General features: G+C 37.0%; 1 protein-coding gene across 7 annotated transcripts in view; it reads left to right on the forward strand.

Annotated features, from left to right (window-relative positions):
* Positions 1 to 19,956, forward strand: part of LOC138182746 (uncharacterized) — a 296,840-nt gene that overhangs the window by 187,840 nt on the left and 89,044 nt on the right. For all 7 annotated transcript variants that reach the window (XR_011173895.1, XM_069118909.1, XM_069118907.1 and 4 more), the window contains one exon: positions 1,242 to 1,386. Coding sequence is in view for 6 of the 7 variants with exons in the window: in XM_069118909.1 (XP_068975010.1) it covers positions 1,242 to 1,386 (145 nt within the window). In the remaining variant the exon portion in view is untranslated. The remainder of the gene's footprint in view (positions 1 to 1,241; positions 1,387 to 19,956) is intronic.

Consider the following 19,956-nt stretch of genomic DNA (forward strand, 5'->3'; position numbering starts at 1 on the left):
TGTGTTTTTTTTATTTAATCTTCTGTGTCTTGTTGGCGAGGGTGAAAAATTTACATGGAAACTCACTACGGGGGAAGAACATTGCAAGTCGTATTTTCTGCTGCTTCCAGGAGAGCGATTTTAAAATTCATTTCACACAAACGCTGTTTTGCTTAAATTTACCTTGGAACGTACTGTTATTTCTGCCGTTTCCTTGTGGCGAGTAAACTCATCTCGAAGTTAAATCGCCTGTTTCTTGAAAATCAAACGTCAAGTGTATTGCAGAAAGACTTCCGTATAACGCGAGTTACTATAACGCGCCAAAGATGTTGCAACTGTTGTTTTCATATAACGCGATTCTTCGTACAACGCGTGAAACACACGTAATAAAGCCAGATAATAGATTTATTGGAAAGATCGAGTCTGTAAACTGGTCGAAACTGCGAAACTGATCCAAAAATTGAAAATGAATATTTACTTGCGCCAAAACGAAGACGTTGGGATGTGATTTTGGACGTAAAAGTATTTTTCTATTTAAAAAATCTCAAAAAACACAATACATAAATTTGTATAATTACATCTTTATTAAATTCCAACAAAATAAAAGATTTTTTACATACATTAATAATATCTTTTTCCTAATCAACTTCGTATAAATGTCGTTTACTTTTAAAACACAGTTCTACTTGATAAAACATAGAAAATAAAAGTTTGCATGACAGTAATCATCTTAAACATGTTACCTTAAATTATGCGCGTTATAGTAGAAAAATTCTTATACAACACGATTTCATATAGCGCGTAACGTTACACGGCAGTCTACTGTATATACGTAGACAATGAAATTAAGAAATTTAGAGAAAGCGGAGTCAGTCAGTTTGGCTTGGCGAAATTTCGTACGTCGATTTACTTTGATATTCTACGAATATGAGATACAAAGGCTGATAAAAGAAAAACGCGTCATTGGATTAATAAAGGTGTGATTTTTACAGTCACTGTATTCAAATACTTCCATCCGCGTTTCAACGAACGAAAACAATTGCTCTCTTGACTCGTGGCAACCTGATGATTGTCGACAGTTTACACGAATCGCTCAAATGCGACAGTTTCGAGCCGGTTTGTCACGTTGGTCGTCGCGACACGTCTAATAGCGTTCTAACAAGCGTGAAACGAGAACGTTGTTCTTCTTTGAACGTATTTCTGTGTATGCAAGTGTGCGAAGACCGTCGCATTCAACGGCTGGCGTTTCTTTTGTTTTCCAGGCAGACCTGTCCTGCCAGAACACGAAGCAGTCCGTGGGCGCGATTTATACGCGCACGAACTTCGTGACACTGAAATACGTCACCGACTCGTGGGGCACCATCTCGAACGGCTTCCGTCTCGTTATCACCGCCGTCAAGGATCCAAGTGAGTACATTTCTCCATGTGATAATTCCTTCGTTCTTTTGTGTCTCGGGCGCCTGTCTTGCCTCCGCGTTATCTGATACGCGCGCAAAAGTTTTCTTCGCTCGTAGTTTTCGTCGTTCCACGCGTTATCGTGGAAATGCTAGACGCGCGACGACGCGTTAGTTACGTTTTAAACGTCACGGAATTGTTTTATTTAGCAGAGCCAAATAATGAAAATCACGTCGCTGCTCGGCATTGATTGAGCGTCACGATTCAACAAATTTCAAATTTGCTTTTACTAATTTGAACGTCTATGTTATTTTTCTATTTCAGTAATTTCAGTCGTTGGGCCTTAAATCAGTTTTGCGTGAGAAGCCAGAGTTGTTACTTTTTCCCCTATCAACCAATGTTTTATATAACAACACCGGCTTATCTTCGGTTGTTTCGCGGGAGTTCGTAGCGCTTTCGCAAGTAGCGTGTCTCGTACTAGGTCAGCCGTACTATGTCGTTGAAATGACTCGCGAAGATTTCTTTGTGAAATTTGGGAAGCCTCTTCCCTAAAATTTAGATTTTTCAAGTTGTGCCATTGTCGTTGACAAACAGCGACGTGTAAAAATTGCACGAACGCAACATTATCAAGGGAAGGTAAATGGAGCAAGTTATCGTTTTTCCAAAGTACAAGAAATGTATTAGGATAATAAATTCGAGGCATAAGAAGAAGTTCTAGAAGGGAAAGTAGTTTATTAAAATAGCATGAGATACTTCTGTCTTTTGAATTTCGTAAAACTGTAGGTTCTACATCGAGGAAGAAATAAAAACGAAAAAGATATGAACTAAATTCTTGAAATTCTTGTTCACGATTGCAGTGTGAATTCAATGGAATTTAGCGATGTAAATGGACCAGGAAGAATCAGAAATAAAATGTTGCGTTAATGGACGTTTCCTTCCGTCATTTATAAATAATGGTTTACGTCATTTCACGCATGGAGTTATCGCTATAAAATTATCTGTTGAATAAAAATATCAGTTTGAAGCTATGATGTCCGTTTTGACTATTCAATTTTACCGGTTTATTCCACGCTAAATTCGTATTAAAATCCTATAGGAAGAGAGATGAAATGAGAAATTATGGAACAAATCCTTCATGACGAATTCTGCTCATTAAAAATTCCTGAGCTCCTTATTAAAGTCTATTTATCTGTAGTTACAAGTATTACGTCTCAATTTTTGTCATTTACAGCGAAGAAAAGAAATTACGCAGAGAAGAAATAATAATGTCTTGCGAATTCAAGCCGAACCGAGGGGAAGATGTCTGATTAAAGAACGAAATGAACCACGAAGCTTTCGTTTCGAATGACTTTCTGAAAGGAAATTAAACGACCGTTCCTCTCTTTCTTCACTCCGTGACAGCTTTTTTCGAGTGTGTTCTACTTCAGTTGGTTCGACTTAATGAAGTGCTTAATGCACCGTGATTAAGCGAAAGAGCGAAGTACGAATGAAGAAAGGAGAAACACGTTATAAAATACTCTCCATTCCTTCGATAATAACGGGATATTGTCGACTTCGTTTGCCGTGCCGTTTTCTAAAGAGACATTCTTGAAAATCGTAATCTATATAATGGCTTTTATTAGTAGCGATATGGCGATAATTTTCACGTTTGATTATTAAACTGAATGGAAAATGTAAGAAACGTGGGAAATAGTAAGCAAGATATAAAATGCCCTGCACTTTTTCTCAAAGTCGAAGAATACTTCACGTTACAGTCTCCGAGACGTTTCTTTAAATTTAATATCGTTACACTACCTGTATCGATTTATCCGCAATATCTACTCTTGGTCGTAAAATTCGATTAAAAAGACAGTATTTCGTGTATGAGTTGCATTGTGCGTTGCATTATTGTTAATCTGGTTCCGTTTTATGATAATGCAGTGGCTCGTCATGGGGCGACTGTAGCTACTTTTCTCGAAAACAAACGAATTAAAGTGTCGCACCAGCCACTCTGTTCGTCAGATTTAGCACCGCGCAATTACTCTCCGTCTCCGCGGCTTCAAGTAACAACGAAGGGCAAACGTTATGACAGCATTTAAGACATCAAGAAGACCGTGACGAGTATTCTCAAAGAAAATGCACAAAAAGACGCGCAAGAATTATTTGACGCGTTAGATAACAGCGCAGATGGTTGTATCGCCTCAGGAAGAGAACGTTTTGAAGAAAATAAAATATTTTCCTCAAAACGATAGCTCTGTTACTTTTAGAAAGTTCGACTATCTTCGTGACAGACCCGTTAGAGTCTTCCAGCGACAAAACAAATTCTATGTACCACCTGTTTTTCCTTATACATTTTCCATAGAACGAAAGAGCCAATTACACAAGCAGAGACAAACTTCTGTGAATAAATAAAGCGGCGCACAATTATAATTCAACGGGATGAGAATAAATGAAACAGTAAATTAACGACGCTTCCTATTAACGGTCCTCAAATTACCGGCCACTCGTTATTTCGTGCCGTGGTCTCAATGCTTCTCTCGGTAATTTTAAATTAACAGCAACGCCATGGCGAAAGATAATACCGTCATCCGGCTGTGTACAATTCCCCCTTTTCTCTCTCTGGCCACCGTGGAAACGCTAAGATCTCCTGAAAATGCCGCGGAAATTCTGATGCTCTGTAGCACCGCGATAAATTAAGGTCGCAAGGCTGGCAATCCGCGAATTTTCCTCTATATACGCGCTTGAAAAGTGCCAGCCGAAATGATAGAGAAAAGAAAACTGCTTGCTACGCTGCGTCTGGCCAACGTGTGTTCTCTTCTACGGATTAGCTGCTGTGCGTGCTTCCTCTACTAATCTTCGTGTTCTTGCTCATTTTCGCCGACTGTCGACTTTATAAAGTAATATCAAGTCACACTCGTGACATGGATTAAGGATCAAGTGCTTGAAACGAGTGCAGCTTGTACTTGCATTCGAAATTAAGGTTAACATCGAACTTTTATTCCAAACTGTAGTCATTGCACACCACCGCTTTATTTTCTTAACTTCAACAGAGTTAACCGTATCTCGTGGACAGATTATTGCAGATATTCAAATAGAAATATTTGAAATGGTGTATATAATTTTATTATACTTACTGTTGCCAGATCTCTAAATAAATAATATGAACGTGCAATCTATTGATTTTATAATATTGTTTCCATATTGGTTAATATTGTTTTCAATTTATAATTCGTTATTAATCTATACACATTGTGTACTGTAATTACAAATGGAGCAAGTGCCTGGATATTTGCGAGGAATGACATTAAGGCTATCAATTTCGTAATGAGCACACGAGCGTATCACAAATTTCATTCATTTTCATTTTTTTTTTTCTTTTCGTTCCTTTTGTTCAATACCGAAAAAAATCCTGTAACGTTCTCTCGATTCGATAATTTTAATAGCAATTATATAATTCAACATAGCATTATGTTATATGCAGTTGACAAGCAGCTATAACATGGATTAGTATAACTTATGCAATAAATTGCGTATTTAGTGAAATTAATGGGAACACGCGACATTTAGATGACAGAATATTCAGCGCAAATATTGCACATTATATCGAATAATATTCTGAAAACAGATAATTATTATTTACATATCGCGAGAAATTTCGACATTCGCTAACTGTACGTTAAACTATTAATAAATAAGTATAATTGAATAGCGTAGATAAATGACATTGCATATATTATACAGCTAAGATAAACGAAGTTATTAGTCAGAATATTCGAGTTATGGTATTTTAGAAAGTTTACCAGCTTTTTCTTTTTTAATTATTAGACGCGTAAAATAAAGTTTCTTAAACATTGAACAAATTCTCGAAATCTTCGTAAAATTAAACAAAACTTGGTCAAGACCATCTGCGTCGTGGAACGAAATTTTTGAAAATACGGTACGAAGGTGGGATACTATTTATTATGCGTAACGCCGCGAAAAATACTGAATTTATAGAAGGTATAGCAATATATTATGAATTCAGGATACGCGCTTTAACACATACTCTTTAAAATTCACATGTTGCTTGAATAATTCATTATATGACACAGTGAAAACTCAACGATCGTTATTTAGTTGAAATCATTCATCGATATAGACCGTGTCAAAGAATAAACGTTTCAACGAGCGAAACAAATGTTTTAACAGGTGAAGCCAGCTGAGGTGGAATTTAAATACCTCATTAACAACAAGAATTACTCCCAAGTTTACTATACGAAGCAAACATCTATCGTTTGCCAGAACTTGAATATTTCGATTTGACGCGTTATTATTTTTACAATCGGAAGAAGCATCGAAAACTTGCATTTTCAATGTTCTCGCATTTCCTATCCAATAATAATTAACGTACCATAATTTTATACTCCTGGCTGTGAACTAAATGTAGACAACTGAATTAATGAATACTTTAGAACATGTAGACGACTGAATGAACAAATACCTTGATTGTTATACTACTAATTAAGGCTCACGGTGTACATAAACAGATAATGTTCCGTCGAAAAGACAATAACAGGTCAGTGTGAAGTATTTAAAAGCCCCATATAGCTATCAAAACGATGTTCACGAATGTAGACAAGCGGCAGGCCCATTGTCCGATTCGCGTTTGGTATAACGCGATGCTCTGTACGATGTGCAATTCGAGAAATTCCAAACTGTCCGGAATCACGAAAGCTTCCTGCTCAGACATGACGGGCAGTGTTGCAGCGCGAGCAAGGAATTGTTGCTGATAATATTAGCGCGATTCAACGCGTCGCGTTTTGCGGTTTGTACCTTGTCGGAATCACACGATATTCACGTGATTAATTTTGTTACTATTATTGCAACTCGTTATAAGTTTTTCCACTATTCTTTTAAACGGAAATATACAGCTCTTTCTGTACAGATAGGCGATCTTATCGTATAAAAGCAAAGAGAAGCGTGACATGGTATTTTTGTGTTTATATTTTATTCTTTCCTTCCGTCTTTCGACTGACTTTTCGGTGATATGAAATAGTATAGTGTTAGAAAAATAATAATTCAAATCCACTCGGAGCCAAATGTGCGACTTTAAAGTTATTCCATCAAAGGCAAGAAAATTTTCTACGTCGTCACGTCTTCTTATTTTCCTTGCGACTTTTAAGGAAAATAGTATCATATACGATCGTTAGTCAGTCAAGACACACACACAGAAAAAAGCACGTGCATCATTAAGAGGTACGATGCATTTTCGGTTCAGCGCTGTTTTAATTGAAAAATCAATCCAGAGCTCAACCGGACCCCGTTAAGCCGGCCGGCATCGATTACCTATTTTTCACGTAAAGCTTTTCATACGATGCCTATAAAACACTGCATTAACGGAGTAATTTGTCGGACGCCAGACGAAAGCCGGGGGTTTTTAGTCTTTCATGATCGAAAGGTTCCGAGCGCGTATCCCCTTCGAAATTCGGTACGAAACGTTGAAGTCGCTCACGGAATTCCGCGGGTGTCGTGAAATTATTAACAAGCTTCGTCGTTGAAATTACGGCGTGTCGTTAATTTTATTCCATTTTGCATGCAAATGAGCCATAGCGAGAGGAATATCGGTGAACTTCGTTCACTATTCGTCCACGAGTTTCGCTCGTCTCGAAGCTCGGTTGGCTGAAGCTTTAGAAAGCGTGACACGCCGCATTATTTCCCGGTTTATCACTTGCTCTTGTTGTTGCTCCCTTCAACTCGATCCGCGTATCCATCTTTTTCAATATGTATATTCGTTTTTAGAATGATTAATGTCGAGAATGGAAACACGCGCGCAACCGTAGATAGTTTATATGGGAATCAAAGATGAAAGCAGTGGACGCGAGTTGGCCGGACATTAGCAAAATTGATACGAGGAGATATTTGATGAAAAGATACAAAGACGACCAGCTAGAGTTGAAATGAAAATGCTGTGAGGAAAAAATAGTTTCACACGTGTGTGTAGAGCGTAGGCGATGAATGATATTGTAGATAAGTGAGATAATAGTTTACGGTTGATTACATATCGTTAAATATTTGTTAATTTAAAAATTTGACAATTTCGAGGATCGCTGTAAAATACGAATAAAAATACTAAATAAATAGAAATTTAAATATATATATAGAATATAAATATTTAAGACATTACAATGGCATAGTGTCCAGATTTAATGTTAAAATGATGTGTTAATTCGTCTTTTTGTGGACCCGCAAACACGTTAATATCGACTTGCGTAACCTATGCGTAACGCATGTTCCCTTGCGAACTATTTGTATTTTTCATCGAGCGAAGGCTTTTGTTTTCGTTCTGTACGTTCGATATTATTTTAGAACGAAATCGCCCGTTTACTATATCAAATAAATAAATTACTATACATGAAACTCGCTTCTGTCCGCGATTTTGTTCGTAATACCAATATACGGAACAATTTTTGAGCAGATGAATTTCTATGAATGAGATACCTACATATTTTTTATACCAACAACTAGGTTATTCTCCGTTGTAAAAATAGAAAGAGAAAAATCATAAAGAGATTCGATTTCAGAAGAAGCACGGTGTAAACAGTAACCATCGTTATTTCATCTGTATGAAACATGGGAGCGTATGATGCCAGCTCAGATATCAGGCTATTTCTCAGGTTCTGCGAAATGGAACGAGATGAAACGTAGCCTATTTTCTTATCTAACTCCAAACTCCGTTCCATAGATTTCACGCGATGCGAGTACAAACAGACAAAAAAACGGTCGGACAAAAATTCCAAAACTTAGTTTTCTCCACTCCATAGCTCATAAGATGTTTTTCGATAACAATCTTCTCTATCTTTTTATATTCAACGTACAGACACAAACCTTCTACCGCTTTATCACATACATTTTCCATCGTATACATCTAACAAATTCTATCTGCAAACAAATCAATCTCGATAACGAACAACCACCTGCGTTTTAAAAGAAACATTTCTCAAACACCTCATTATGGTCTCCTCCGGGTGCTATAACTCATCTAAAACGACGCGCTCTCACGATCGAATTTAAAGTTACCAGGTACAAACCTTCTTAACTATGTCCGCAACGAACTTTTCCTCGTTCCATCGGAACGCGTTAAACGGATCATGAAGCCATCGACGCTGTACTTTCGAAATTGTTAAGATGGATCGCAGCCAGTTTAGACGGTCTCGTCCTATTATTCAAAAGCGGGCCCGGCGCCGAGCGCCATGCATTTTCGTAACAGATGATCGCGCGGATAAGCGTCGAAACGGCGCCATTAAAACGCCACCATCAATCAGAAAACTAGCGTGTCGAGAAGGTGGCCGCGCCGCTGCCAACGACTTGGCTCGATAAGATGCGGCGACATGTTCGATAAGTTGCCTCTATCCGCGCCGAAGACAAACGACGAATCTTAATCCTCGCGCCCTGCCGCGACTTCAATCGACGAGGACGATTCAACGCGTGCCGACGCGTTTCACTTCCGCTCCTCTGTTTCTCTCACGCTTCCTCTCTCTGTCCTCGATCGGTTCTTTCCACTTCTCCTTCTTTCTTCACGGCGGATTCAATTCTTGGACACACTTTCAATCTTCTCTGCTTCTATCTGGAAGTCGCGTATCGATTTCGTCGCCTTGCTTTCAATATTACCCGCTCGTGACATTCTTGCATCCGCTTTTACCTGTTCTTCACGTCTACACAGTTACCGGGTCAAATAGAATTATTTGTCGAACTTTCGCTGCGTGAATTTCCGTGTATTTCTATATGCAACTTGTTAAACCTTTTTCATTAGCGACTCGAGTTACGTACACAAAAAGGTACATGAAATGGATGTACATCGAAAGATTGATCGATAATAGATGAAAGAAGTGAAATTTTGAACGATTCTTTGCTGTATTTATGATTTGATTACTCGTTATCACTTGTTGGGACAGACCTAAGGTATATCGATGAGAGAAATATGCTTCTTTATCTTTGCGTAAAGAATTATATCGTAAACGATGAAGACGTTGTTTCGTAATATTTAGATGCGTAATATAAAATGTTATAGGCGTGTTCATGGCCATTTTAGGAATTGCTGAAAATTCTGTCCCAATTGCTAGAAACAGCCCGTTGAAACGATATTTTAAGAAGCTGGTGTTTTATACCGATGTTGATGAGTAACTCGGCGAATTTTTTATGATCTTTTAATGACAAATGATTGACATTTTTTGTTTCATGGGTGCGTGGCAGTTGCAAAGATTTTCACGACCCTATAGTTTTGAAAACACTGATACAGAATGTAGGAGGTGCATGTTCGGAAAATTAACGCTCAATATGTTGCATCCTTTCGGTCATTTTCAACTGAAGAAATTTCTCAAATTAAAAATATGAAAGAACGTTGAAAAATCGTTTGATTTAGTGGGAGAAATCTAATAAAATATTTGATTTTTCTTGAAATTGTCCTTTATGGAGATTCTAATACTAATAAGAATCTTAGTCGATTTTAGTTAAAATAAGCTCGAAACTGAAATATCGTTGAGATGGCAAATGATAAAGATGAGAGATAAATTATTTAGTAGACTACTAAAATATGTCAAAGTCAACGTTATTTTTTGCCCGAAAATATCACGAAGTAGAATGGATCCAGAAACAACAATACGATAGCCAGGCTTTACAAATATTGAGTGTACGGAAAGACAAAGATCAATAGTCAGAAACCAATTAATCTCTCGACCTCCTCTGACTGATTCTTTTATTTCGCTGTCAATCAATCTCTGTGGTGTTATTCCGTGGTTATTGAATCAATCTTTTCTTTTGTCGAACAAATATATAATAAATATACGAATTTCCTTTATTTGAAAAAATAGAAGTAAGAAAGTAGTATTCGAATAATCAAGTTTATCAATAAAAATTATATTCGTATTATTGATCTCGTTCATCGTATTGTTTGTATAAAATGATACGATACGAGCAAATAAATTAGACAAATTTTCCCATCGTATTTTTATCAAATGCTTATACAGTATCAAAATCGTTTTCCTACGAATAAAAATTTCAAATTCTGGTCTTTTTATATATTTAATATTAGGATATACTAATAAATATGCTACCATAGTGACTGATATTATTAGCAGAGAATTTTATAAGTCACAAGTTGTTGCAAGTTACTAATTATTATCACTGCTCATAAATTTGTCTTGTATTACAGTAACAAGAGACAGTTTGTTAACAAAATACATGAAGTTGAACGAGTAAAGTTTTCAAAACTAGAAGTAAGCCGATTGTCCTACTTCATTGTACCCTTATTTGACAGAACTTTGTAACTGAAAATTTATTACTTGTCGATTCATTAGTACTATCACACCCAGTTCTATTTTTATATGATTTTGATTTAATACCACTCTAAAAAAAAAAAAAAAAAAAACACACACACACAATTCATTTCTCTTTTTATACGATTTAATTCGATCTAACGCAGTTCAAATAGCGCTTCTCTAAAAATGTCCATTTGAATTCAACACTGTACATTCGAAACTTTTTTCGATATATTTTTTTTCTCGGTTTACACTCTGATTTTAGTTTATGTTTCTCTTGGAATTCAATCACCGACTGGCGGCGATTTTTTACCATTTTATTTTCCACTTTATTGGAAAAATCATATAACCTACTGCATCCGCTATAAAATGACAACATTGAGTCCCAGTAAGTTACCTGAAAATTCCCAATTTTCTTTTCAATACATACATTAGTTTTGGTTTCTTATTTCGTGCTTGGAATTACAGTCGATGGAGCAAAATTGAAATCCCTAACGTACATCTAAATATAATTGTCTTAAAAGTTCACATAATAAAAAAGTACGTTTCGGTGGATAAAAATTGAATAAAGAGGTAAATAAAGATTTTTCTACGATTTTTTCTCCTATTTTTTCGTATGTATTCTATGCTTCTTACACGTTGTTCTCGTGAAGAACAAGACCGAAATAGTATTATTAATATGATTATTTTACACGCAAGAGAATCTTAGTGCCATTTAAGCTATGTTACACGTATCCAATACTTTGCAGGAAATATTTAACTCAAGAATATTGAGACTTTGAATGTTTTATCTGTGATAACAAACAGTATGAGTATGATCTTTATGATTAAAAGCGTTTCAAAGTTTTGAGTATATGTGTGCTGAAATCGAATCACTTTGAGGCAAAAATCTACGAAGTAACGAAGAGAGATTGCTTGCTCTGTTCAATTATTCTCTCTCGCGCTTTACTTTCTCCCGGGAATATTATAGATTCGTGCAAATATTTGAAATTAAATTTCTGGTGAATTGAATTGTTTGATCAGAAAATATGAACTGATAAGTGAAGAACCAACATACACACGGACCAGAGTATCGTAATCACATTATAGAATTTTCTGATAAAAGTGCAAAAGGAAATAAAATTTAATACGTGCGTGTCTTCTTACCGAATAACAATGCAATATATCGTTTCTTTTGATGAAACTATTCTCGATTACACGCGTTCGATCAATTTAGCCAAATTTCATTTCTAATTGACGACTTGAAAAACATTTTTCCTTTTTCTTTCTGATAATTCACAATTTGAATCGTATTTTTTATATCAGTTTCACGTACATTTTTCATTTATATAAGGAACAGTTGTTGAAAAGGAATAAGCGATATTTTTCTCCGAGTTTCGCGATAAAACTTTGAAGGGACATTGAATATTCTATGGGATTAAGCTCATAGTTAAGAAGCTTAGCGTTTTCATTGCTGTTATTACTCTGTTGCCAGTTATTTCGTTTTTAAAATTTTATCTTCTTACGAAAGCTCTCTGATCTTCAATGAATATGGTCATATTCACGATATTTTTTCGAAAGATATTTCGTTTCGTCCGACTTTAATCTTACCAACGTTTCATTTCTGTTTATGAATATGTTTCCTTTTCAATAAACCTTCACATGTATAATGATAAATTTTAAATATTCGTATTTGTCCCTCCATAATATCAAGCATTGCATAGTTGTGTGTTAAATAAATAATTATCCGATAGGAAATATACTTTTCAGTGCGGTAATTCTGCAATCTATTAATAATACAGTAACAAATTAACTTTATGTAAGTTATATAGGAGCTTCAGAATATAGAAAGTTTTCAGGGAAGGGAGTGCTTATTTAAAAAGCTTTAAAATATAATAATATCTTATAGAAAACAGAAAAACATTGGAGAAATAATATTAATGATAGTTATTTGTAAATATTTTTCAGCTAAGAAGCACAACATATTATTTAACAAATATTTAATGGAAAGCAAAAGCTCATTAAAGAGTTAAATCCTCAGGCTCCTCAAAATTCTCTTAAGCGGTGAAACATCCAATTAATTATCTCATAGAAGATTCGTTAAATGAATTGTTAATGAACTGCTAAATCCAGCCTGAAGCCATTAACAGCTCTACATTTTCTCTCGTATTCGTCTTACTTTTACAATTTCTTACGTTAAAACAGATAACCGTTTTACTGCATTTCTTTTCGCATCGTTGAAAGAGAATAATCTAATGTACATACATCACGTTAAAAGAACGTTGCAATCACAAAAAACGAATAATTTTCTCACCAATTCGATTTATATTACTGCAAATTTTGTAATAGATCTTTTTGCAAATAATTGTTCTAATCTTTTTCTTATCTCTAGTGCGAGTCAGTTATTGTTCGAAGGAACAAGTTGCTATAATTAACTACAGTTAATAATCTACAAATATGTAATGTATGCGACAGACTACTAATTCTATCGTGATCTTTAATTTTATTAATCATAATTCGCACGTTTCTTACGTTATTATTCCTGATGGAATAAAAGTAAGAAAATTTAATGAAATTTCCCAAATACTTTATGAGGTAGTACATGAAAAATATATGCAGAATTTTTATGGCTGAAGTGGTAGGTGGTTTACATCGATATACACGAAATGTCGACGGAACCATAAAATTGTCGCGATAGCTTTAAAGCTCTTGGAGATTACTTGTTCCATGCTCTCCGTATTTTCAGCGTTATCTTGCGGTCTATGTATATGACATAATCTATGATTTACTAAATACGTTCTGTTAATATCCTGCAAGAAAATTCACAGTGGCACATGAAATTATTACGGAACTTTTTACGACCTCCCTGGCCACATTTTACGAACGGTTTTTACCTTACGATCTTCTTTACGTACGCGTTAAGGGATAATGAAGAACGTTAAAAAACTAACGTGTATTGCGATACAAACAAACAGCATAAACCTGATGTTTCTTGGATTTTTTGATACCTCCGTATCGATATTATCTCAAACGCATTCGATGATCTTTAATAAAAATTGGAGATGCAATCAACTCGCCGATGGATAAAGAAGTAAAAGGCACGAACAACCCTATAAAATACGTGCACCCCTGGGTGGAAATAGAGAATAGAAGCTAGTCGAGGTATCCGATCGTGGTATCAGACTTGGATACGATACGAGTTATCGATGAATGAAATTCTTAGCGCTTCCCCGAGACTATCGGAGAAAGCAATTCCAGTCGATCTCTCGAGGATACGTCGGCTATACTTCATCCGCTGTTTTATGCCGCATAAACTACAAGCAGCCGCGTTGGATCGTCGAATTCTTTCGAGATCCATTAAAGGATACGTGGATCCTTATATCTCGTTCCGGCATCAAATTACGGGTTACCTTTTTTCGAGTATCTTTGAATGCTTCGTTGACATCGTGTGCTTCTCTTTTTGTCAGAGTAACAGAAGTAGAAAAGATTGTGGAGGGGTGGAGGGCGGAAGAAAATACAAGACGTTTCGTTGTAATTTCGATAGGGTAGATAATGAGAAGAGCGATCCAAAGGATTCGAAGAGGAGTCTCTCGTACCGTATACCGTGGCCTGCTTCGACTTAATTGACTCAAACCCCTGGAGGATTATCTATGAGTTTCGCCTTCCTAGCCTTAATCCTTTGGTTAGAGCCAATTCGCTTGGTCTCCTGTACACATCGCCAACAGGATAGGCACAGACTGGCTAATCTCGAAGGGATGTTGCGGAAGACGCGTGAGGAATTAATGATGTTGATGGATGGTGGAGGATTAAGCGGTGAAATGTACAAGAATCGATGCGAATGGAGCTAGTCTTAGGCTCTTGCACAGTTTACGTGCAAAGTTTATGTATCATATTCTATACAAATTTGTATAAAGTAGAGCCAACGTTAAACATTCTATTATTTCAATCTATCAGTTATCGAAGAACATGACGCCTGCTGTATGTCTGTTATAACGTGTTGTTATATGTATTTGAGCAAATGAAACAGCAAATGAAAAATGACCAGCGTGTATCGTCCTCCCATGTCAAAGATTTGGATAGCACAGCGATCAAGAAATATGGCTTTCTTAGATATTAATTAGATATTAGCCGCAGCAATCGTAACGAATAAAATGAATTTTGATCATTATACCTGTGAATGGTAGTATAGGTTGTCCGAAAACTTCCTTTCGTTTTATGAGGAAATAATAGACGCGCAACGTTTTTTGTTTTATATTATTCTGTCGAATTACATACGATGCATTTTGTTCTGTTGAGATAAACACCGCGATATTTCACACACTTGGTTTCACGTTCGTATGAAGGTACATTGTTGGAAAAAGCATGTTTGCGAAAGAAAGACACTTTCCGGACAACCTACTATCATCTGACCTACGATAACGGAAAGCTCGTAGAAATCACGTTCATCGGGTCGATGACTCGACAAGAATAATCGAGGACAAATCTCTGAATATTTCAGAAATTACACGTCAAATTTTGTCGATACCTCGAGATCTTATTGAGATATTCGATCCGCGGCAACGAAGGCCATTTTCTTGAGAATGCACGTTGTTCGTTGTCGTCGCCTTATTATTTATCTAACGATGTTGCGCTTCACGGTGTCTATACAAATTGCGAGATCAGTAATTCAATTACGAAAATCGTGGAAGATAAACCCCCTGCGCGAATACCGGTTCCGATCTCTTTGAAATCGATACCGCTAATGCAATATTAATCTGACCTGGCGCTGTACCGGCCGAATACGGATCCGTTGGGAAATAATTACAATGGAATCCGGTAGTTAACAGAAAAGGGACGTCAGGACGGTCGCCGGCATAACGGCGGTAATTAATTTTATACTTGCCCGTTATCTGTCTATTGTGGCCTGTAATGGGACTGCCGACAAACGGCGTAATGTGTGCGCTTCAGCTGACACACGGTCGATTAATTGGACTTTACATACCACCGGGTTTACCTGCGTATACGGAAACGTCTTGAATTCCACAAAGCGCTTCGCGTGTTTGACTCTGCATCCCTTGTAATGTAAGCGTAGGCAGCCGTGCACTATGAAGTAGAAATACTTCATTTCATGCCATAATTCGTTGAAACGTTTCTTTTCATTGCATCGAGTCTATGTTTTATAATAGATTTATTATACAGGGTAGCCCAGTTTCATCCGTCCGTACGTTATCGATATATTCTATAGGTTGAGATAAGAAACAAATTTTGTACGAAGATATGTCACTGGAATCATCGTTAATAGTTGTAACAGCAAACGACGATATATTAAAATGTGCAGGCGTAATAACGAACGCGTATGAATAGACGAGAAATATTTACACGTAATATTAATCAGACGGTATGATAATTCTAACCGGTAATAAACGAGAACTTCAAAGAGTAATAAATCCAATTTTTTTGCTGATCTTGCGTTGATAGGATTGGTGAAACGAAACCGTGCTTGGAGTTGTAGAAGTACTATGATACCTTTTGATTACTACCTGGTATAAATGTTCCTCATCTATTCATACTTTGCGTCGTGATAACGCTCGTTGCCGCTCGTTTCGTAGATTTTTCTTTGTTGTAACTCTGAAACGATGTTTCCAATGACGTATATTTATATGACATTTTGTTTCTTATTTTAACCTATAGAATATACTGGCAACGTATGAGCGGAGAAACTTCATAATCGATATTTAATTAAAGCAGCATATATTCATATTTAAATTCTTTTTTTCCTGAAGAAGATATCAGATCCTATAGGTATCAAATACTATGTTCAATACTGTTATACATTCAATACTTTTCTACAGTACCGTGGAAGTGAACGAAGTATAGAAGAATAGCTGGAAGTCTTACTTTCCAATATTACTAAGAACGCAGAATGGGGTCGGATAAAATTTGCTTTGCGTTGTATGAAAAGATATCGCCCTTTATCCTCAACCTAATCGCAGGCAAAGATTTGGAAAATAGCGTTTATAAAATGTAACGAATCCTATATGCGTTCTAATCCAATCTCTTCATTTCCAACTTTCCTTTCTTCATTACCAAAAAAACGATAGAATACGCTACGTTCGCTCCACTCGTTTCATACTCTCCACTCACGATATCGCGATAAATACAAAAATCGGCGCGATCGAGTAGGAGTTTCGCCCTTCGAACATAGAAACGTCGCAAATGATGCGAAAGGCCAGCAGTTTTCGAAAGAAACGACAAGCCATTTTCGATATCGATACGAAAGATGCTCGATATTCGCGACCGTAAAAAGAAAGAGCGTGATTCTGTCGTCCCGGGCGAATGGGAATTATCGTGCCTTGGTTTAAAGGACGATTCCAGGCATAAACGAATCACGGTTCATTCATGAAAACGAGTCGCGTGCTTGTGCATCGCGTGAATTTGAAAAAATGGACAGAGCATCGGGAATATTCGAAACGTACTAGAACAACACGATAGCGTGTTGGAGCGTCGTTTCGATAAACTTTTGATGTAGGCGCTCTCGCGAGAAAAGGGAACAGCCCATCCATTTTAACGTCGAGTCATGGCGAAAGACGACACGATACAAATTCCTGTCGATGCGATGACAAGCTGCATCAAAGCTCGGTTCCGTTCTCCTCTCTAGTAAATTGGACTTCTCTGTCGAGCTTTTCTCCTTTGACTTTCGTCAACCGAATGAGCGCGGCGAAGTCATTTTACGTCTAAGAGCGAACGACACTGTTGCTTCCTTCGCTTGATTTTAAACAATTCGATTTACTTCTTCTATCAAGCCGTGGACGCGTCTGCGACTTTTGTTTCGCTGACGCGTCACGATATTTCCAAAGGAAGGAGAATGTTTTATCGCGATAAATTAAAAATATTTGTACTTATTTGTACTTAATTATTAAATACGAAATTATTTGTACTTATACATGTATCAATACAATTATTATTAATGGATTTCTAAAAGGAATTAAAAATATCAAAACATTTAGCTGGCAAAAATATCGAGATAGAATTACATCGTGAATTACGAAATTATTCATTTAATTTTCCCAACGCCAAGAAGATAGTAGGACAGTATCGATGCTTACGAAGAAGAGGAGATTTTCAAGATATTAATATAATACAGTAGAATCTCGATTATCCGACATGATGTGCACCGAACTTGCCTCGGGTAATCGAATACTCCGATAATATGAAGCGGTGCATGGCTGTTAATAACAATCCCTGCAATAAAATTGTACAAATTATTTCGATAATATAATATTGTACGTGTATCTAAGCTTAATTAACTATTTAATTGATCGAAAGCTCGATTGCCCTTTATGCAAAACTTTGGAAAAAGATTATGGTAAAGATATGACAAAGTTCAAAGCACCTAGGAATAATTCGAAACTTTGACTAAAGGGGACTCGCATAATCAAGATTGCTCTGTATTTAACCTATTATTTTTATGATTTTACGTAGATATGTAACTTTCGTAACATTGTATTTGTTCGCGTTGTTTTAATCTAAATTTATTTTTCTTTTTTATTTGGATGAATTTTACAATCAATTCTCATTGAGAATTATAAGTGAATTATTCTGGCGTGATACTATGTCGTGTTTAATAAGTGTTTATCGTGTGTTTGATTCTAAATATCTTCCCATTGAACTGAATTTAAATTGCGCGTAAATACGTATATTCAAGAAACAGAGTAAAATCTTCGGAGAAAAGGCGTATCAAAATTAAATCATTTTTAGGAATAAAGAACAGGAAGAACATGAACAGTTCTCGGTAAACTGCCGCAGTGTAATTTAACATGCGCGACAGGGGGTTCGTTGGAAAAACGACACGAGCATTGCACACACTCGTGCTGATTCAGGGTTAAGCAGAAAGCCGGTGGAACAAGGCACGGTGATTCGATTACCACGTCGTCGATCCGAAACGCGCTTTTGCACGCAACGTTTGTCTTAAATCGCCTGGCGACGCGATGCACCCTCATTCGATAAGCGGGCACAACCCTTCCATCATGGCCGCAGAGTCACCCCACGTCAACTAGCGTAGCTAATGGCCGAACGAGGGAAAGAAACGAGTGTTTCGAGCATGTTTGCGATATTTTCCGTGAAAAATGTCGGACAGAAATGTAAACGCCTGATTCTTGCCGTAAATTAGATATACCTTTCCATTTTTAGATCGTTAAAGAACGCGAATGCTAGTCGCTTCAGGATTGTAAATAACAGGGGAAAATATTGGATAGTATTAGTATTATGCTGTTATATAATACACGAGATTAATAAAGCTTTTACGCGTAATGTTGGCGTAACGATAGTACGTGAAATATGAATATAAACATGAAAGATAGAAACGTTTATATTTGTATTATTAATGCATTGACGTCGGGGATTTCATTTAAATTACAATATCCACCGCGCCGAGCTATTTTGTCACTTTGACGTGTCAGGATTCATAATAAAACGGATAGCGAACGAAGTGCTGAAAACAAGATATTTCGTTTTCTATCGACTAGAATATTTTATAGAGCGATATATCTCGTTTCTCGACGTCATCGCGTTAACGGATATAAATAATAAATTATTAGATATCAAAACTTTCACGATAGCAAACATGCCACGAGTCATTTTTCCGCACTAACGTTTTATAAATATTGCAACGTCTCGGAGCGCACCTGAAACTATGATTAAATTTTCAAGCAAACTTGAAACTGAAAATAAATCAGTCGTAGTTAAAGGAAAGGAAAGTGATTTCTCTATTTCTCTGTCGCATTGCACACGTTGCACCCTTTGCACGCGAGTGCGCGCTGCTCAACGATTCACGGTCCCGTGCACGTGCTTTGCAAGGCGATGATGGGCCAACCTAGACGCAGAATTAGGCTGAAGAGCGGAGGGATGATTTCCATAGGGATGCCTCCCATACGTATCCATCAAGCCGGCACTCTGGCACAACCTTTGTGCCCGGGTTTCAGAGTTCTCGGTGGTCGTGCACGGCTTCCGGCGCAGCCTGTACGCGTCAGAATTCCGCCACCGTTGCCCCGTTACGAGCAACTAATGTGTTTATGCATTTGCCCAACGCTTCGGTAGCACGGAGCAGCGACGTGTACGCGCGCGAGCCTCGACACGCGTCTCTGCGTCTCGCGATTCGTGTGAACGTCAGGATTCTAATGTATCGTTGATGAATTGCCCCGGTCAACCATGCGCCTCGCAAAATCAGAAAAAGAGACGATGTATCTTACTTCCGGTGGATGCTTCGACACGATTGTCCATTCGTTGGTTATTTCGCTTTTCTTCCTCCGTTTTTTTTTCTTTCGTATTATGAATTTATTTGATAAAAGAGTTA

This window comes from Bombus flavifrons, chromosome 8 (assembly GCF_040668555.2).
Source record: "Bombus flavifrons isolate JBK064 chromosome 8, iyBomFlav1_principal, whole genome shotgun sequence".
NCBI classification, from domain to species: Eukaryota; Metazoa; Arthropoda; class Insecta; order Hymenoptera; family Apidae; genus Bombus; species Bombus flavifrons.